Genomic DNA, 22704 nt, shown 5'->3' with positions numbered 1-22704 from the left:
GCTGAGTAGAATCTTCCTCTCTAGAGAGAAGCTGAATATCTGTGGTTTGGAGGGCAGGTATAAGACATGGCGGCCTGTCTGCAGTGCTGGGTCACTGTATCTTATAGCGGACGATGAAATATCCATTCCATACAGAATTCATAGAAGTGAGATTTATGGCCGTAGTTATTTGCTTAACTCGGGTCCCATCAGTTACAGGATCCCCGGTGATCCGGCCTGCCTCAGCTCGCCAGGTAATTACGCCATAGATGTGATAGCGGCCATTACTTTTATGGGAACCTCAAAGCTAAAAGTTCTGCTCTGAACAATTTATAGAACATTTAAAAAAAAAATCTGTGTAGAATGTTAATAAACTTCTCAGAATCTTCTCATTATTTATTATGTACTTGTTCCGTCCTGTCATGTAGCCCCCAGAGCTGCAATTACAATTCAGCTGATGTCAGGCTTCAATACTTCTCACTGTACTGCAAAGACGGGGAACTTTCTGTCCTCTTGCTGTTGCAAAACTACACTTACCATTATGCTTTGGCCGTTCAGGCATGATGGGAATTGTAGTTATGCAACAGCTGCGCTCATTTCTACTCAGGCTGTAACATAGTGATTTCCCTTCCTGCGGGGTGCTGCGGGCATTGCGAACGAGCAAAACCACGGCCACACACAACGTCCAATGGCTGCCCAATATTGCAGCGACATCAGTAACATCGGGCAGCTATCGATCACTGCTCTACGGATATCCCCTTTAGGCTATGTTCGCACTATGTACTTTTTATAAAACAACGGCCGTTCTTTTCTATCTGCGGTAATTTCCATAGAAGTCATTGCAAACAACGGTCGATCGCAATGCAGCTAGCAATGGCCGTTGTTCCCCAGCAGCTGTGCAAATAATGTTTAAGTAATTTTTTTTTTCCGCTCAGACAACGGCTGTTATTTTAAAGGAGAAGTCCAGCAAAATTTTTTATTAAAGTATTGCATTGCCCCCCCCCAAAAGTTGTACGAATCACCAAGATACACTTATTACGGAAAATGCTTATAAAGGGCTTTTTTCCTGCACTTACTACTGCATCAAGGCTTCACTTCCTGGATAACATGGTGATGTCAGTTCCTGGATAACATGGTGATGTCACTTCCTGGATAACATGGTGATGTCACTTCCTGGATAAAATGATGATGTCACGACCCGACTCCCAGAGCTGTGCGGGCTGTGGCTGCTGGAGAGGATGATGGCAGGGGGATGCTCAGTGTCCCTCCAGTGCCCTGTGTCCCTCAGTGTCCCTCTGCCATCATCCTCTCCAGCAGCCACAGCCCGCACAGCTCTGGGAGTCGGGTCGTGACATCATCATTTTATCCAGGAAGTGACATCACCATGTTATCCAGGAAGTGACATCACCATGTTATCAAGGAAGTTACATCACCATGTCATCCAGGAAGTGACATCACCATGTTATCCAGGAAGTGACATCACCATGTTTTCCAGGAAGTGACATCACCATTTTATGCAGGAAGTGACATCACTATGTTATCCAGGAAGTGACATCACCATGTTATCCAGGAAGTGACATCACTATGTTATCCAGGAAGTTACATCACCTTGTTATCCAGGAAGTGAATCCTTGATGCAGTAGTAAGTGCAGGGAAAAAAGCACTTTATAAGCATTTACCATAATAAGTATATATTGGGGATTTGTACAACTTTTGGGGGGAAATACAATACTTTAATTAAAAAATTTCACCGGACTTCTCCTTTAACTTGTTCACTCGCTGCACTTCCATCCATCCTTTGCATTAAAGTCAATGGACTCTTTATTTCAAGACACACCCCTTTCGAACTAAAATAATATTCCTTGCAATGTCATCTGTAGGAACATGCAAAACAACAGACGTTGTTAGTTCGTCGTGTGAACATAGCCCTAATGTGCAAAACTCTGACCGTGTCTTTGTAGAGGATTTTGTAACAAATTCAATTCTTTCTAAGGGTAGCTTCACACGTACCGACTCACAGCATAAATAACGCTCCGAGTCGGCTAGGTCCTGGCAGATCACTTTCACTACATACACACAGCGGTCTGCGTGTATGTAATTCTGCCGGCCGCTTGACCCCTTCAGCTGCCACCCTGGCTCCTGCTCTGTATACATTACCTGTCCTCGCTGCACGGGGTCCCGGCGTACTGCTCTCCCGCCCGGCCAATCAGTGGCTGCGGCAGGGCAACACACTGATTGTGTCGGGAGAGCAGTACGCCGGGACCCCGTGCAGCAAGACAGGTAATGTATACAGAGCGGGAGCCGGGCGGCAGCTGAAGGGGTTAAGCCGCCGGCAGAATTACATACACGCAGCAGTCGTTCAGACCACTGTGTGTATGTAGTGAAAGTGATCTGCCAGGACCTAGCCGACTCGGAGCGTTATTAACGGTACGTGTGAAGCTACTCTTAATTGACCAGCAACTCTTCACTGCTGAGGCTTTTTGTTTGTTCCTCGTTCCCCACTTGCTGCCTGTGCTTTATTACATGCACATACAGTGAGCAGGGAGGAGCAGGAGGGGCTGTCCAAATGATCTTTGGATCTTTTGGGCTACCCATTGAAGTCAGCATCAGTCAACATAAAAATAGGACAAAGTACAGCGTTGTGCGTCACAAAAAGACAAAAAAAATAGCGTTCACATGGACTGAAAAAAATTCAATCCCCGATGTCCTAAAAAATAGTTTGTAGTGAGGGAAACAAAAAGACAATTACTGTAAATTTTTAAAATAAAATAAGAAGAGCATTTTCTCTAAGTCCGGATACAGGTGAGATACATATATACAGGCCCCAGCACGTCACCCCTGATATCACCTCATTCTTTTACCGTAACAAATAAAACCTCGTGTGACCCCGCTGATTGGAGACAACATGTCTCTTTCCCACATTCATCTTCTTACAAAGAAATATTTTTCTGATCATATTTTTGTAACATTATTACACACTGATATGATATATAGTTATAATGACCTCTGGGGGGGAGGGGGGGGGGTAGCAGGGGTGAGCTTTATGGAAGGGGGTTGTTCCAAAATCTTTTAAAAAAATTATCAAAAGGAGGAAATGTGATAAAATAACACAAGAGCCATTACTCATGTGGTGACCCACTGCGTCGCGGCCGCTGCTGCCCCGGTGGTTATTGTTATTGTAGAGGTTATTTTAGGGGTGATTTATCATGGAGTCAATGCTGCTTTTGTTTTTGTTTTTTTTCTCCTTTTGATCATAAATTTTATTATCTCGGAAAATCCCTTTAATTGAGTAATTCTGATCCTTAAAGGGGTTGCTGGCTTTTTTCAACAACATTTTTTTAGAAGGGCTCCCCAGAGATACAATGATGTAGTGTCCGGCAAAATGCACCCCATGCCGAGCTGCGATAACGCAGGCAACAATAATCTGCCCCTTAGGATTGTTAAAGAAAGGGCAATACTGACCACTTTAGTCCCTTTCCAGTGCAGCCCTTTGCTTTTGGTCTGGGGACATCGGTCTGGAGTCAGTAGTGTGGGGACATCGGTCTGGGGTCAGCAGTGTGGGGACATCGGTCTGGAGTCAGTAGTGTGGGGACATCGGTCTGGAGTCAGTAGTGTGGGGACATCGGTCTGGAGTCAGTAGTGTGGGGACATCGGTCTGGGGTCAGCAGTGTGGGGAAATCGGTCTGGGGTCAGCAGTGTGGGGACTTTCGGTCTGGGGTCAGCAGTGTGGGGACATCGGTCTGGGGTCAGCAGTGTGGGGACATCGGTCTGGGGTCAGCAGTGTGGGGACATCGGTCTGGGGTCAGCAGTGTGGGGACATCGGTCTGGAGTCAGTAGTGTGGGGACATCGGTCTGGGGTCAGCAGTGTGGGGACATCGGTCTGGAGTCAGCGGTGTGGGGACATCGGTCTGGAGTCAGCGGTGTGGGGACATCGGTCTGGAGTCAGCGGTGTGGGGACATCGGTCTGGAGTCAGCAGTGTGGGGACATCGGTCTGGGGTCAGCAGTGTGGGGACATCGGTCTGGGGTCAGCGGTGTGGGGACATCGGTTTGGAGTCAGCGGTGTGGGGACATCGGTCTGGAGTCAGCGGTGTGGGGACATCGGTCTGGAGTCAGGGGTGTGGGGACATCGGTCTGGGGTCAGGGGTGTGGGGACATCGGTCTGGAGTCAGTGGATTAGGGACATTGGTCTGGGGTCCTCAGTCTGGAGTCATCGATGTAAGGACATTGGACTGGGGTCATCAGTCTGGGGACATCATTCTGGGGTCAGTGGTGTGGGGACATCAGTCTGGGGACAATGGTCTGGGGTCATTGCTCTGGGGTCATTGGCATGTGGACATCGGTCTGGGCACAGCAGTTTGGGGTCAGCAGTCTGCGAGCAGCAGTCTGGGGATAGGCGTCTGGTGTCAGGGGTTTGGTTTCTCTGATCATTCAGTAGTTGGTATCTATCAAGAAGTAAAGCTTCTTACTAGTTTGCCTAAATTCTCTGTCTCACTGGACTTTATTTTGGAGCCACATCACAAAACACCTATTGGGGTAGAGCACAGCGGGGTGTACCCCATATACCTGTGCCATGTAGGTCTGAAAGTGGGGAAATTGTGTCCATCATGAAGGGCAGTGACATCCTATCTACTATATTCACCCACAGCTTGTCAGTACAGGAGCGCAAATATTAATTATATCATTCATTATGATGCTGGGAGCTCAGAAATGGTTTAGGCAGTGTCTGACTGGCCCACCAGAGTACCAGAGGATCCTCCGGTGGGCCCCCAGCTTTAGAACATGCACTAACACTGACTGACATGTTGTTTCTCACTGGTTCTTCACTGGTGGGCCCCCAGAATCATTTCCTCTAGTGGGCCCAGATACCCCAGTCCAACACTGGGTTTAGGGGTACCTTTACAGTAAAAAAACAATAAAGCAGCCATACCTACCTGTCCGTGTTCCTCCCGATGCCCCCCCGCCACCATCTCCTCTCCTCCGTACAGTCACAGCCAGCTCAGCCAACCACTTTGATATCGCACCCACAGTCATTGGGCTGTCACTGAGCGGGTGATCGGAGCTGGTGCCAGAGGGAATCAGAAGGAGCGCAGACAGGTAAGTATGGCTGCTTTGTCGTGTTTTACTATAGAAGCTACAAAGCATCTTAAGTTTTACAAGATTTTGTGCAAAAAAACATTTTAGAAGATGTTTCTGCAAGACATAATAGAACTCTGGCGGTATGCCGGCAATTGACTGTACACAGCCAAAGTTCTAGGGTTTCTTGCAGAAACATATGCCATTTTTTTGTACTAATTTTTTTTCTCTCATTTACACATCCCTTTAAGGAGTATAATATACAAAAAAATAGAATAAAAAAAATGCAATAAGTTACTTTAACCCGAACTAAGCATCCTCTAGCGAATAGGGGGCACCTGGTTAAATGCTCAAGTCTCCCAATGATTTCAGTAGGGTTCATTACAAGCACCTGAGTATTTTAGTGCTTGCTCAACATTATTTATTACCTTATAGTGTTGATCCAGAGGAAGGCAAAAAAAAGGGTAGACGCCAAATCCCATGCAATAGATAAATATATTAAAGGAGTAGTTCACCATTTTTTTTTCTTTCAAACAAAATGATGACAGAAAGTGCCAGAGATTTGTAATTTACTTCTATTAACAAACCTCATGTCTTCCAGCTGCTGTATGTCCTGCAGGAAGTGGTGTATTCTTTCCAGTTGAGCAGGAGAAGTTCTCTATAGGGATTTACTACTGCTCTGGACAGTTCCTGACATGGACAGAGGTGGCAGCAGAGAGCACTGTGTCAGACTGGAGAGGATACACCACTTCCTGCAGGACATACAGCAGCTGACAAGTACAGGAGGATGAGATTTTTTTAAATACAAGTAAATAACAAATCTCTGGCACCAGTTGATTTGGAAAAAACAACCCCTTTAATCCTTCTGCTAATATTTCCTCCTAGATGCTCCTTGCTGATCCATATGGGACAATATTACAGCGTTACCTCTGCTGTTCCCGGCAGGTGTAGTTGAGAGGATTTTGATGCAGGGTCGTGAGTGAATTGTGTCTCAGTATAACTGATTCCCTTTGGATCTTGTAGATGAATACTCGGTGGAGACGTCTGCCAGGTGACCAGGAATACGGTGCCATTGCCTATAGTGTCATCCATGAAGAAGCTGCCGTTCAGACATGTTTTAGGTGGAAGGTCTAGAGCCGAACTCTCCAGCTGGGATGAGACAGAAAGAGTATCGGTAAGTGCTGGGAAAGTAGAGGCGAATAGCGATGGAGTTGAGAGAAATGAGGAAAATATACAGAACAAGGTTATTTTTTTGGCCATTTAAAATGAATAATATTGGAATCACAGGTCTATACAATGGCCGCTTCATTGGCCCCTGGAGGCATGATGCTGCATCTGGCCAGAAAAGTGGTTAACAGGACAGGGAGCCAATGGCTCCTCACCCTGTCAAACACACACTGCATTTAACTGTATACGCTCCTGATTAAAAGTCCAGGCGCAGCACCCGGCGGCTCTTACCCAGGTGCTGACACTGGCCCGGGCTGGATGGCAGCCCATCAGGAATTCCAACCAGTTCCCGAACGTACATCCAGAGCGTCAGGACAAAAATAGGACAGGGAATATCATTTCTTGACCTATTTTCTGGCACAGACACCCTTCAGAAAAAATCCTGAAGGGTGTCCATGTCTATCAAAATTCTATGGGTACGGAAATCTATCCATATGTCCTATTAAGAAATACGGATAGATTTTTCTGAAGTGCGAAGGGCCTGACCCATTAAAGTAGCGCTGTCATTAATATATAATTTCGAAGTGTTGCTTTTCAAAAGTTTCGGTCTCTAAAGGTTTCGGGAATTAAAGCTTGGGGAAGCAGCTGGGCTTCCAATCAACACTATGTGTTCCATAGACTATAATGACGGGTATAAGATGAATCAGATGGCCGCCCAGGGAGTGAGGCACATGTCTGCGCCCCATGACCGAGACCTGGTCTAACCTTAACTTTTAGTATGCAAAAAATAAATGACAGAAACACTTTATGCAGACAGTTTTGGCCTCAGGTACAGAGAGTTTTTTTTGTTTTTTTGTTTAATTACTTAAAATTAATTTCCAAATTTTAAAAACCAGGACAAAAAAATACACGTGGTATTTTTTTTTTTTTTTTTACTGGATAATAATCCAGTGAGATGACACCAGAAGAAAACCTGAAAGATCCCATTTAAGTCTATTGGGCCTCTTGGGATCCATTGGTGGCTGTTTTGCACATCTCAGTATTGAGTAGAATCTGCGAGGAAGGAACAGATCCTCCGATGCAGATGAGAACTGTATCCTATCGTCAAAGGGGTTGTTCACTAAAAAAAAAAAAATAGATTAACTGGTGCCAGAGATTAGTAAATTACTTCTGTAAAAAAAATCTCCAGTAAATTACAAATCTCTGGCACTTTTTGGCCCCAGTTGATTTGAAAGAATTTTTCTTTTTCTTTTTTTTTGTGAACAACCCCTTTAAATGATCCTGTGTGATTTTTCTCATGTATGTTATCATATTGAAGGAAATTTAAATTTAAAGGGATAATATCATTTGGAAATAAATTAATTCTAGACATTACAAGGTGTCACCTGAATAGTCTCCTGTCCGTCTATGGGTAGAATTGTACTGAGGACGTTTATGTCCACGTCCTTGTTACCCAAAGCAACGAGTTGTCCTCCTGGAATATATAACAGATACGGTTATATCTCATGTAATATCTCATATATATCAGTAGTGGATGGAGCCGTATCCTGCAGAATCAATAACAGACCCGCGGCTACCATCTGCACCTATAACATGGTGGAGGAGGATTTGACTCCTGGTGCTCTGTGGGGGATTGGTACGCCTACATGCCGTATACCTCAGCCCATGTCTGTCGCTGTAATTCTTTGCCTTTTCATTGTGTGTTTTCTTACCAGTCATTGCTGTAATATTCTCAAGCTCTTCTCCCGCTCGTGTTCCCAGCGTGATGACGTGTATGACGGCTCCACTCGATATAATATCAGGGATACAAGTCCTGGCGTTGTACGCGTCGTCTTCTCCGGTCAGCAGCACAATCTCTGTCCCCTGTGCCGAGCCATCCAGATGTTTATTTACCTAGATTTGTGAGAATCGCATTATACACTTATATCCATATATATATATATATATATATATATATATATATATATATATACTGTACATGGTACATAGGGAATTGGTCTCATTTACAGATAACGTTACTTCGTATTTGAAGCTTGAGTTTAAACCTTCTCCCGATCCCTGAATTTCTATTTATTTCTGTATACATTTACTGGCCCTACCTAATATGTTAATTTTTTTTCTATATACTGAAAATGGGAGTTTTTTTAATCAGTAATTTTTTTTTATTTTGGGGGAAAAATTTTAAAGTTTAAAAAAAAAAAATCAAAACTTTTTTGTATACTTTTTAGTCCCCCCTAAGGGTCTATTCTAAGTGTCATTTGATGCGATGCATGGCCAACGGCTAACAATTAAAATAACTGTCATACATTACAGCTCTGTTCCCGGCACCGCATGCTACAGCTTCTCTAAGCTGACAGGCCGCTCAGCCAATCACTGTCCGGGACCGCTGCACCACCGATTGGCTGAGTGCCTGTCAGCTTAGAGAGGCAGTAGCATGCGGTGCCGGGAAGAGAACAAAGGGAAGGAGGAGACCGGAAGCGTGGCAAGGTAATGTATGAACAGTTTAGGGCAAGGGCTGCACAGACATCGTTAACGATAATCGAGCCATGTAATAACCTTAGTAAACGAGCACCGATCTAGCAGATCGCCACTCGTTTACAGTACATTTTGGATCGGCCATCGGCCCATCTAATAGGACCCTAAGTCTATGTCCTCACTGGCAGATGGCTCCATCTCATAAGGTTCCGCTGTATGTGGTGGAGAGTGAGGGAGAAGGAAGATGGTGCCCAGAAGCTTATTCCGGCACACACTGAAGTTAGAGGTACATTACAGAAATGACCATCATGCACAGTGGTGCGCAAGTGTTATCCCCGGAGGTCCACTTTGACCCCAGAAAGCACGGGCATATGAGAAGGGTTTCCTATTACCATGAGCCTGAACATTAAGATCTAGCAATGGCGGCACTCTACCTACCTCCAGCCCGGAGATGATTCCGGAACAAACGTTGGCCCTTTCCTCCGTCGCCGTACTCGCTCTCAGTGATTTCAGCTTCTCCCGTTGTTGATCGTTGATTCTCTGCAGCGAGGAAATGACGGACGCCGTCCCGGAGAACTGGATGATCCCAACATGAACCGAGGGCTGAATAATCTGGGTGAGGAACATGTCCACCGCCCGGTGTAGCCGCGTCATCCGATCATTCTGCAATGAGGAAATATATCCCTTATATCAAAGTCCAAGTAAAAAAAAAGGCGGAAAAAGTCAAATAAAGGACTAAGGGGGAAAGTTCTCAGTATACCTAGTATAGAGGGGACGGGTGCTACAGCAACCAATCAGATCACAGCTTATATTTCGAAAAAAAGAGCCATCTATATCACATCTCCTATATCACATCTATATCACATCTCCTATATCACATCCCCTATATCACATCCCCTATATCACATCTCCTATATCACATCTATATCATATCTCCTATATCACATCTCCTATATCAAATCTATATCACATCTCCTATATCACATCTCCTATATCACATCTATATCACATCTCCTATATTACGTCTCCTATATCACATCTATATCACATCTCCTATATCACATCTCCTATATCACATCTATATCACATCTATATCACATCTCCTATATCACATCTATATCACATCTCCTATATCACATCCCCTATATCACATCTCCTATATCACATCCCCTATATCACATCTCCTATATCACATCTCCTATATCACATCCCCTATATCACATCTCCTATATCACATCCCCTATATCACATCTCCTATATCACATCTATATCACATCTATATCACATCTATATCACATCTCCTATATCACATTTATATCACGTCTCCTATATCACATCTCCTATATCACATCTATATTACATCTCCTATATCACGTCTCCTATATCAAATCTATATCACATCTCCTATATCACATCTCCTATATCACATCTCCTATATCACATCCCCTATATCACATCTCCTATATCACATCTCCTATATCACATCTCCTATATCACATTTATATCACGTCTCCTATATTACATCTATATCACATCTCCTATATTACGTCTCCTATAACACATCTCCTATATCACATCTCCTATAACACATCTATATCACATCTCCTATATCGCGTCTCCTATATCACATCTATATCACATCTCCTATATCACATCTCCTATAACACATCTCCTATATCACATCTCCTATAACACATCTATATCACATCTCCTATATTGCGTCTCCTATATCATGTCTCCTATATCACATCTATATCACATCTATATCACGTCTCCTATATCACATCTCCTATATCACATCTATATCACATCTATATCACATCTCCTATATCACATCTCTATCACATCTATATCACATCTCCTATATTACGTCTCCTATATTACGTCTCCTGTATCACATCTATATCACATCTCCTATATCACATCTATATCACGTCTCCTATATTACGTCTCCTATATTACGTCTCCTATATTACGTCTCCTATATTACGTCTCCTGTATCACATCTATATCACATCTCCTATATCACATCTATATCACGTCTCCTATATCACATCTCCTATATCACATCTATATCACATATCCTATATTACGTCTCCTATATCACATCTATATCACGTCTCCTATATCACATCTATATCACATGTCCTATATTACATCTATATCACATCTCCTATATCACATGTATATCACATCTATATCACATATCCTATATTACGTCTCCTATATCCCATCTCCTATATTACGTCTCCTATATCACATCTATATCACATCTCCTATATCACATTTATATCACATCTCCTATATCACATCTCCTATATCACATCTATATCACATCTCCTATATCACATCTATATCACATCTCCTATATCACATCTACAGTATATCACATCTCCTATATCACATATATATCACATGTATATCACATCTATATCACATCTCCTATATCACATCTTCTATATCACATCTATATCACATGTCCTATATCCCATCTCCTATATCACATCTCCTATATCATGTCTCTTGTATGACATCTATATCACATCTACATCATGTATCCTATATCACATGTCCTATATCACATGTCCTATATCACATCTCCTATATCACGTCTCTTGTATGACATCTATAACACATCTCCTATATCACATCTCCTATAACACATCTATATCATATCTCCTATATCTCATCTCAGTGGCAACTACCATAGAGGCAGAGAAGGCGGTTGCTATGTGGCCTGTGGAGGGAGGGGGCCCAGGGAAGATAAGAGCCTCCTGTGTCCTTTTGCTTAACCCCTTATTTACTGCAGTGTGTAAGTGACCCAGTGTTCTCTTACATGCTGCAAGGCAAACAAAGGGTTAACAATTAGCTCTCTGCCTCACTGCTCTGATAACCTCTGACCTCTGTTCTCTGAGCTCCTGCAGAGGTCAGGGGTTATCAGTGCATGAATCCTATCTACGCCCCTGTCTCATCTATATCACATGTCCTATATCACATCTCCTGTATCACAGCTATATCACAACTCCTATATGCGGTAAACAATCCTGTCACTTCTTAAGGGCCTACAAATGTTAATTCTGAGTTTGTTGATGAATGTAATATTCTGGTTTCCTCGTGTATTCTTGTGGTTGGAGATGTGTATTAGAATTAATTGAGCCAATCACATTGATCCCTATGACTCTGTGGTCAAAGAGCAACTGATACAGAAACCTTAGAAATAGGTTGTAGAAATAACTCTTTGACCTGGCAGTGCGGCGCCCTCTGCTGGAGAAAGCAGAAAATGCTATACAAGTTTATGACTTCTATTGTATAAAACTTTTTGTCATTTTTTGTGCTTCTCTTATTTCAAGAGTAACAATAGAAGTGGGTGGAGTTTAGTGTGTGTGTGGGGTTTTATGGGGGGGAGGGGGTTCTTCTGAAACATTTAAAGCACCATCACAGCAGACATAGGAATAAAGAATGGTGCAGCTCCATTATCCGTTGTGGATTTGCTGGTACAGCCCTCTCTGTACCCCTTAGGCACTCCATGACGTACGTGGGTACTTAAGAGGTAGTCCATAAAGTAAAGAAAGTAGAACAATTTTGCCAAATGTATCATACATTAAGGGCTATACAGTAAATTTGGCTCAGGCAAATAGGATAAAAGAGCAATGATAAATCCCCCCGACAACAGGAATCCAATAAAACCCATTTTAGTCCATGGAGGCCACTGGGCGCCTTCAGTGATATATTGTTGTATCTTAGACCCGGAACTGCGGATACTGAATAACATGGTAGAAAATGGAAATATTGACGCAAATGAGATTTGAGACGATGAATCCTTTGGCTGCACTGTGATAGGACCCACCTGTACCATGCTGCCCGATACATGGAGCACCAGGATGACCGCACTGTGCTAGGACCCACCTGTACCATGCTGCCCGATACGTCCAGCACCAGGGTGACCGCACTGTGCTAGGACCCACCTGTACCATGCTTCCTGATACGTCCAGTACCAGGGTGACCGCACTGTGATAGGACCCACCTGTACCATGCTTCTCGATACATCCAGCACCAGACTGACCACACTGTGCTAGGACCCACCTGTACCATGCTTCTCGATACATCCAGCACCAGGGTGACCGCACTGTGATAGGACCCACCTGTACCATGCTTCCCGATACATCAAGCACCAGGGTGACCGCACTGTGCTAGGACCCACCTGTACCATGCTTCCCCTTACGTCCAACACCAGGGTGACCGCAATGTGATAGGACCCACCTGTACCATGCTTCTCGATACGTCCAGCACCAGGGTGACCGCACTGTGATAGGACCCACCTGTACCATGCTTCCCCATACGTCCAGCACCAGGGTGACTGCACTGTGCTAGGACCCACCTGTACCATGCTTCCCGATACATCCAGAACCAGGGTGACCGCACTGTGCTAAGACCCACCTGTACCATGCACTCTGATACGTCGAGCACCAGGATGACCGCACTGTGCTAGGACCCACCTGTACCATGCTTCCCGATACGTCCACCACCAGGGTGACCGCACTGTGCTAGGACCCACCACTACCATGCTTCTCAATACGTCCAGTACCAGGGTGACCGTACTGTGGTAGGACCCACCTGTACCATGCTTCCTGATAAGTCCAGTACCAGGGTGACCGCACTGTGCTAGGACCCACCTGTACCATGCTTCCTGATAAGTCCAGTACCAGGGTGACCGCACTGTGCTAAGACCCACCTGTACCATGCTTCCTGATACGTCCAGTACCAGGGTGACCGCACTGTGCTAGAACCCACCTGTACCATGCTTCTCGATACACCCAGTACCAGGGTGACTGCACTGTGATAGGACCCACCTGTACCATGCTTCTCGATACGTCCAGTAGCGGGGTGACCGCACTGTGCTAGGACCCACCTGTACCATGCTTCCCCATACGTCCAGCACCAGGGTGACAGCACTGTGCTAGGACCCACCTGTACCATGCTTCCCCTTACGTCCAACACCAGGGTGACCGCAATGTGATAGGACCCACCTGTACCATGCTTCTCGATACGTCCAGCACCAGGGTGACCGCACTGTGATAGGACCCACCTGTACCATGCTTCCCCATACGTCCAGCACCAGGGTGACTGCACTGTGCTAGGACCCACCTGTACCATGCTTCCCCATACGTCCAGCACCAGGGTGACCGCAATGTGCTAGGACCCACCTGTACCATGCTTCTCGATACGTCCAGCACCAGGGTGACCGCACTGTGATAGGACCCACCTGTACCATGCTTCCCCATACGTCCAGCACCAGGGTGACTGCACTGTGCTAGGACCCACCTGTACCATGCTTCCCGATACATCCAGAACCAGGGTGACCGCACTGTGCTAAGACCCACCTGTACCATGCACCCTGATACGTCGAGCACCAGGATGACCGCACTGTGCTAGGACCCACCTGTACCATGCTTCCCGATACGTCCACCACCAGGGTGACCGCACTGTGCTAGGACCCACCACTACCATGCTTCTCAATACGTCCAGTACCAGGGTGACCGCACTGTGGTAGGATCCACCTGTACCATGCTTCCTGATAAGTCCAGTACCAGGGTGACCGCACTGTGCTAGGACCCACCTGTACCATGCTTCCTGATACGTCCAGTACCAGGGTGACCGCACTGTGCTAGAACCCACCTGTACCATGCTTCTCGATACACCCAGTACCAGGGTGAGTGCACTGTGATAGGACCCACCTGTACCATGCTTCTCGATACGTCCAGTAGCGGGGTGACCGCACTGTGCTAGGACCCACCTGTACCATGCTTCCCCATACGTCCAGCACCAGGGTGACCGCACTGTGCTAGGACCCACCTGTACCATGCTTCCCGATACGTCCAGCACCAGGGTGACCGCAATGTGATAGGACCCACCTGTACCATGCTTCTCGATACGTCCAGCACCAGGGTGACCGCACTGTGATAGGACCCACCTGTACCAGGACCCACCTGTACCATGCTTCCTGATAAGTCCAGTACCAGGGTGACCGCACTGTGATAGAACCCACCTGTACCATGCTTCTCGATACGTTCAGTACCAGGGTGACCGCACTGTGCTAGGACCCACCTGTACCATGCTTCCCGATACATCCAGCACCACGGTGACCGCACTGTGATAGGACCCACCTGTACCATTCTTCCCGATATGTCCAGCACCAGGGTGACCGCACTGTGCTAGGACCCACCTGTACCATGCTTCCCGATACATCCAGAACCAGGGTGACCGCACTGTGCTAAGACCCACCTGTACCATGCACCCTGATACGTCGAGCACCAGGATGACCGCACTGTGCTAGGACCCACCTGTACCATGCTTCCCGATACGTCCACCACCAGGGTGACCGCACTGTGCTAGGACCCACCACTACCATGCTTCTCAATACGTCCAGTACCAGGGTGACCGCACTGTGGTAGGACCCACCTGTACCATGCTTCCTGATAAGTCCAGTACCAGGGTGACCGCACTGTGCTAGGACCCACCTGTACCATGCTTCCTGATACGTCCAGTACCAGGGTGACCGCACTGTGCTAGAACCCACCTGTACCATGCTTCTCGATACACCCAGTACCAGGGTGAGTGCACTGTGATAGGACCCACCTGTACCATGCTTCTCGATACGTCCAGTAGCGGGGTGACCGCACTGTGCAAGGACCCACCTGTACCATGCTTCCCCATACGTCCAGCACCAGGGTGACCGCACTGTGCTAGGACCCACCTGTACCATGCTTCCCGATACGTCCAGCACCAGGGTGACCGCAATGTGATAGGACCCACCTGTACCATGCTTCTCGATACGTCCAGCACCAGGGTGACCGCACTGTGATAGGACCCACCTGTACCAGGACCCACCTGTACCATGCTTCCTGATAAGTCCAGTACCAGGGTGACCGCACTGTGATAGAACCCACCTGTACCATGCTTCTCGATACGTTCAGTACCAGGGTGACCGCACTGTGCTAGGACCCACCTGTACCATGCTTCCCGATACATCCAGCACCACGGTGACCGCACTGTGATAGGACCCACCTGTACCATTCTTCCCGATATGTCCAGCACCAGGGTGACCGCACTGTGATAGGACCCACCTGTACTATGCTTCCCGATACATCCAGCACCAGGGTGACCGCACTGTGCTAGGACCCACCTCTACCATGCTTCCCGATACATCCAGCACCAGGGTGACCGCTCGGCCTCTACTCTGCAGCAGTGTGAAGGTCGGGGCTGGAATCGTGCTCCCAGATACCGGAGGGCTGGAGGTTATATCTGTAGACTCCTTGATCACATCCCATGTACTCCGATAATTGCACATCTTGTTTTGTAGGTTCGGGGCGTCTGCGTTGTGAGTGCTGGAGTCACAGAATGTGGCTAACTGGGAAAGGAAAAGGAAAAATATTGGAAATTAGTTTAAAAAAAAAACAAAAACAAAAAAAGTAAAGATTAGAAAAAAAACAAAAAAACTTTCTGAATCAATAATCTGGATCCAACATATCCAGGGCTTCGGGTGCTGTTTGGTGCTGCCATAAGATGCCACCATTCTGTGTCCTATTCTCCTCCTACAACTGGTCCGACTTGTTTCTCGGCACACCATAGACAACACTTACCGTAGCTTTTTTATGTGCTGCTGCGCTATTCACTTGGCATTTCCCCTTTAAGAAGCCCATACATCTTATACTAAAGTTGCCCGACCCCATTAATGTTTAGCATGTTTATAAGAAAGCTGGGAGAGATAAGTAACCAACCAAGATTGCACCAGTTGCCATATTAAAGGGGCTATTCAGGTTAAGAAAAAACACAGCTGGTTTCTTGCAAAAACAGCGCCACCCCCGCCCTCCCCACTTAATTCAACTGAGCTGCAATTCCACACTTAAACTCAGGACAAGAGTGGCGCTGTTTCTGGAAGAAAGCGGCCATGTTTTTGGAAGGCTGGATTATCCCTTTAAATGTGTGCATGGCTTTTCATAATTTTTGTCTGCTCATGAACATATGGAGGTAATACTCACTGAGGACAGCCCCTGGGAGTACATCAAAGATACTTGGTCAAACGGGGGGAGGTCTGGCAGAAACAGACACCCCTCTTCATATACTACAGACGCTGAATCAAAGTTGCAGGCCCTTGTCGGGCAGTTCTCTCCGTGACACTCACTTGTTTTTATTATATTAATACCAAAAATGTCGGAGGGGCACCTAATAAAAATACAAACAAATGGGAGAAGTATATAACGGAATATAATAATGGATTGTAGGTGTTTCTCGATTATGTCTTCAAAATCTTTTCAGTATGGCATGCAAAAACTAAGCAGCTGAAGAGAAACAGGAGGAAACTGCGGAGAAACTACATGAGCTTATGGCTTAGACTGCTTAGTGTTGCTCTATAATGTCTTCCTTGCTGCTTCTGTTTCTGAGGGTGTACTATAAAGCTATATAGGGGTAGGTTCTTCTCTACGTGTGTGCAGCGTATGGAGACATCATAGCAAATAGTCTACACCCATCAGCTCAAGGACAACTGATGATTAGAGATGGAGTTATATAATGGCCAGAAGTAGTGCTGCTCCTCATGGATACACAAGTGATGTCTGAAAAGTTACCTTAAGTGATAGGTATGTTTTAGAGAATTTACAGGGTAACAAAAAACATGGCTGGGGATCTGCATTAGTCATAGCACAGCCCCTAGTATTCTGAGCACTTGTCGGAGGCGTACCTTGTTGCTTCTACTTTGCGGTCTTGTGTTATATAGTAAGGGTTTTCTTCACTGTATTCATCATACACCCCCCATCGGAGATGCGCCCACTCATGGATAAACACCCTCCCTAAAATTTAAAATTGATAAAAGTAACGTACAGTCTCCATTTTTTTTCACTATCACTATCAATAGAAAACACAATCCTCACATCACAGATTCTCATTTTCTCAAAGTGAACAAAGTTTTTATTAAAGAGAAATAACCAGCAGGTAAGGAGACTGTCAACAGCTATTATGTTCCTATCGGGCTGGGGATGCGGAGAATGATTTTCTTACATTTATCCGCAGCACCATTTTATGTTATATGGTTGATTTGGTGCACTGGGGGCGGGGCTAAAGCTCTTAACCAACCCCCACCTGCCCGCCCCTCCCTATGAATTTTGAGGCGACAATCTGCAATGATCGGATTCTGCCTGTTAAGGAACCAGTAAGACACTCACCTTTCGGTCCATACACAGCTATGTTGTCATCAAGTAGGTAGTTTGGGGTCAGATGGATATATCTTCCAGGCTCTCCACAGCGTCCATACTGTAAGGTATACGGATCATCTCCATATTTCACATATGGGTGTGTAATAATGATATCTGCCTGAAACGCAAAGCAATATTATAGTATCCTTGTGCATGACATATGCACAAAGCACAGATGTGTCCATGCTTATCTTTCCTTTAGTTAAAGGAGTTTGCTGATTTAAATTCACTTGTCTGCTATGCACAAGATAAGGCACAAGTATGAGATTGCAGGGGGTCTGACCTCTGTGCCCCTGGGGATCTCTATATTGACGCCCTGGCTCTTAATGAAGCCGCGGGTGTGACCTGCAGCACTATTTATTCTCCATGGAGCTACCGGAAAGAGATAAGTGCTGTGCACGGCTCCATTCAAAACAAAGGAGCTGGGGGGCAAATGTAGAGATCCCCAGAACTCTCGGAGGTCGGACCCCCGAAATCTCAGACTTGTCACTATCCTGTGGATAGTGAACAAGTGAGTTTAAATTGGTAAACTCCTTTAAGGAGGCAGTTTCACAGAATATGAGAAGGTGGAGACAGTCTGAGGACCACATGGAAAATATGGATGAAACGCACAGTTTTCCAGAGCTGTATCCAGAGCTGGGCCCGCTGGAAGCATGGACTGGGAATAGCCTGCCAACATTACTAAATAGCTCAAGGTTGCAAAAACATTCAGTTATGCTCCAGGGATGAACCTTCCACAAAAAAGGTGAGCTGACCCGCTATTGGCTGGGGCCAGGGGGTCTGGGGTAAGTTGGTCTCACCCCTTTTGTCAGCAATGGGTGGGCTGCTCTTTTATGTTATTAGCTGCACTCCGGCACAGTTGATTTATATAATTTTATTACATTTGGTCTCTTTAATTCTTACTGTATTGAAGGTTTCAGCCGTTGGTTTTGTGTAATTATTCCCCGGTGTCCATGTAGATGGGATGAGGATTTTGACGCTTCTTATGAACAGCCTTTTCTCCGTGGCCTCAAATAAATAATCTGACGCTTCTTTCACCATTTCCTAGAACAGAAGAAATAATAGTCTAGCACATTCCATCTATTATTACATCTGCTTGCACAACGTCCCCGTCCATATCAGTACTGTGATAGCAGTATATACTGTTACATCACCGCTCTCAAGCATTGCCCCGCTGCCCATGATCATACCCTAGTGATGCTATAGGTCCCACTCCAGCCCTGACTACTAGGCCTCTTGTTAGATTAAAGTTTAGCCAGATACCCCTCTATCTCCAGAGAAGGAAGCCCGTTGCCAAGGGGTGCCTCCTAGTGTGGAGGGTACCAAACCACCCTGATACGTAGTCCCTCAGGTCCTCACTCTGTTACGAGCTTTGGGGCCTAAATAGGGAAACACCAGGGTGGCCCCTGTAAGTAAAGGTCTAACTCTGTGGCGAGTATAAAGACATAAGACAAGGGTTACCAAGGCTAGGCATTCATCCACAGACTGCAGTTTCGGGGTATTTGCCCCTCGTCAGTGTGGATTAGGATTCTGGCTACTGGGGGCAATGGAAAATAGACCATCAAAACACAACAATCACTGAACTCAGGGAGAACAGAGAAAAAATCCAATGGAGTACTCATTTACGAGTCTCCACTGACTGCCCCCTACAAAATTTGAATATGCAAAGAAGGGGTCCGTGGAGTCTCAGTTACGAGTCTCAAAACACGGGAATAGCCAGATATCCCCCTCGCCAGAGAAGGAAGCCCGTTGCCAAGGGGTGCCTCCTAGTGGGGAGAGCACCAAACCACCCTGGTACGTAGTCCCTCAGGTCCTCACTTTGTTGCGAGCTTTGGGGCCTAAATAGGTAAACACCAGGGTGGCCCCTGTAAGTCAAAGTCTAACTCTGTGGCGAGTATAACGACATAAGACAAGGATTACCAAGGCAGGCATCCATCCACAGACTGCAGTTTTGGGGTATTTGCCCCTCGTCAGTGTGGAGTAGGATTCTGGCTACCGGGGGCAATGAAAAATAGACCAACAAAACACAACAATCACTGAATAGCGGCCACCCTGGTGTTTCCCTATTTAGGCCCCAAAGCTCGCAACAGAGTGAGGACCTGAGGGACTACATATCAGGGTGGTTTGGTGCTCTCCCCACTAGGAGGCACCCCTTGACAATGGGCTTCCTTCTCTGAAGAGAGGGATATCTTGCTATTCCCGTGTTTTGAGACTCGTAACTGAGACTCCACGGACCCCTTCTTTGCATATTCAAATTTTGTAGGGGGTAATCAGTGGAGACTTGCAAATGAGTACTCAATTAGATTTTTTCGCTGTTCTCCCTGAGTTCAGTGATTGTTGTGTTTTGTTAGATGAAAATTTAGTCCTGGGCAGCAATAAGTTCCAGTATACTTCTTCATTTCTCCAGTTGAGACACTTGCCTATTCCTGGCCGCCTTTGCACTGATGGACATGAGTTACGCTGTGGTTCACACTGCGTTTTTGCAGTCTGTTTAATGAATTATTAATAGTTACTTTCAATGTACACAAATACATGGTCAACCCCATTTTTGTGTACGCTAAAAAAAAAAAAGAAAAAAAAACACATCCATTTTGACCCGCCCCATTTTTTTTTTAAATAAAAAAAGGTTAAAATAAATTTAAAAAAATAGAAAAAAAATAATTGAAGCCAATGAAAAAATGGATCCAAATGGATTGTACACAATTGTATCTGTTTTTTCATCCGTTTTTTTTTTCTCCTTCATAAAATGTATATGTTAAATGAACTCAAAAACACATTGTGAACCCGGCCTCATATAGTCATAGTCATAGATACCATATGGGGGTGTAGCTCCATCGGGTGATGAGGACAACGAACATCAACAGAGCGCCACAATCTACCCCCAAAGTCCATTCTGCAATCTCCCATTAAAGGACAACTCCGGCATTCCAAAAACAAACAAACAAACAAAACATTTTATACTCACCATCCAATCGCCACTTGAATCTCGTGCTGGTCATGTCCCCGTCAGCCCCAGATGGCTTTTTCGGTTCTCCCTCACTTCTGGGTTCCAGTGGAATGGATGGGAGATAAAAAGGCTACTGGTGCGCATGTGCAGTGTCCCAGAACAGGCCCTTTGGTCTGCTGTTCTATCCTCGCACTTTTATTATAACCAGTCCTGTTCTGGAAAGCTATGGTCCACTGCAAACTGTGTGTGTTGTGTCACCCCCTGCAGTATTCAGGTCTGCTATTTCATTCATTTCTTGTATGCATATTCAGTTATCAGTGCCTAAGGGTATTATGTCGCCCCCCCCCCCAGTGTTCAAGTATGGTACTTCTCATGTATATTTCACTGTATATGCCTAATGGTGTGATGATGCAATGGCTGGATGTCACGTGACTGCCCCTGCTTCCATGGTAACTCCAATGGCCATTGAGCTTTGACTGGGGAATACCATGTGACTTCCTGCTGTACCTCAGTCTTGTCTTCCACTTTCAGGGAGACAAGTGTGTGTTCTCTCTCCCCTGTCAGGAGAGAGATACGCGTGCTCTTGTGTTCCACAAGAAGTGTTCCTGGCTGTGTTCTATCCTCAAGATTCTCATCTATTCTCCAGATCTGGGTGCCGTTCTTCAGTCGTTCCTCTCATCATCTTCTCTAATCATCAACAGCAAGTATTTTATTCAAGTCTCATTCCACCCAGCATCTTATCCTCAGTATCACTACTACTCCCATCATTCAGCACGCTACTCTCACAGCCTATTGCAGCATCACCCATTACTCTGCCTTATCCAAGTCTGCCTTATACCCGGTTGCATCCGGAGAGACTGTTGCTATTAGTTACCACCGTTACAATAAATACACAACTACCGTTGTTTCTGAACCTTGGCATTGGTGTGATAATTGGTGCCCTGACTAAGGACAACGAGGAATCGCATGCCCAGTCTCCGCTCGGTCAGGAGCCCGGTTCTCAGCTGTGTTGCCCTCTTGCCAAAACCGTGACAACCCTCTGCCCAGCAGCTGCCCCGGCTCCTGCCAGTAACAACACCCATCAGCGGAGTGGCCCCTAGGACATGCTCACTGGCAGCCTTTTCATTGGCTGGAGCGCATCACATTGCCAATCAGAACCCAGCAAACTGGAAGCCATGTGATGCGCTCCAGCCAATGAAAAGGCTGCCAGTGAGCATGTGCACCAGTAGCCTTTCCTTTCCTATTCACTTCTGCAGGAAGACGCAGAGGAGGAAGAAGACCAGGCCCACCCCCCGCTCTGACGATACCAACACAAGATGGTGTCGGGAGAAGAGGACATGGTCTACAGTAATTAGTTATGTATGCTCTCTATCACTCCCGGTTGGTTATGGGAACCCGGGGGAACGGGACCAGACAGCTTATTAACATACAGCACAATGTTATATAACTTTGTAATATGTGTTAATTAAGCAAAAAAGGTAAAACGCTGGATTTTTCCTTTAAAACAACCAACAATCCACAAACTATTATATCATATATGATCCTGTATAGTGAATGGTGTATACAGGGAAAGAAATACCAAATGCCAGTATTATGTCACCACTCCCTTCTTCAGTAATACGCTAACGATAAAAACAAAAGAACTTTTGCGTTTATTAGCAGGGAGAGCTGTCATTTTTATCGATACTTCCAACATATCTAGAACATTCCATTCCTCATAGATTGCTTTTAAGTCATAAATTGATCTTGACCTCAGACAGGTCACCTCTTTGTCGGACAGACCTGTATGTTACCTCTCAGGTTCCCCATCTATT

The 22704-nt window shown here is 45.7% G+C and overlaps 1 protein-coding gene across 1 annotated transcript in view; it reads right to left on the bottom strand.

The window, feature by feature from the left end:
• LOC138789078 (calcium-activated chloride channel regulator 1-like) overlaps positions 1-22704 on the bottom strand; it is a 29507-nt gene that overhangs the window by 6349 nt on the left and 454 nt on the right. The window contains exons 2-10 of the mRNA XM_069967629.1: positions 18847-18987; positions 17914-18061; positions 17433-17541; positions 16735-16918; positions 15879-16103; positions 9134-9358; positions 7933-8113; positions 7606-7694; positions 5981-6202 (exon numbers count right to left, since the gene is read on the bottom strand). Of these exons, the coding sequence (XP_069823730.1) occupies positions 5981-6202; positions 7606-7694; positions 7933-8113; positions 9134-9358; positions 15879-16103; positions 16735-16918; positions 17433-17541; positions 17914-18061; positions 18847-18987 (1524 nt within the window). The remainder of the gene's footprint in view (positions 1-5980; positions 6203-7605; positions 7695-7932; positions 8114-9133; positions 9359-15878; positions 16104-16734; positions 16919-17432; positions 17542-17913; positions 18062-18846; positions 18988-22704) is intronic.

The sequence above is a fragment of the Dendropsophus ebraccatus genome, chromosome 4 (assembly GCF_027789765.1).
Source record: "Dendropsophus ebraccatus isolate aDenEbr1 chromosome 4, aDenEbr1.pat, whole genome shotgun sequence".
Taxonomy (NCBI): Eukaryota; Metazoa; Chordata; class Amphibia; order Anura; family Hylidae; genus Dendropsophus; species Dendropsophus ebraccatus.
The sequence above is the reverse complement of the archived record's forward strand: the minus strand, read 5'-3'. Positions and strand labels throughout refer to the sequence as shown.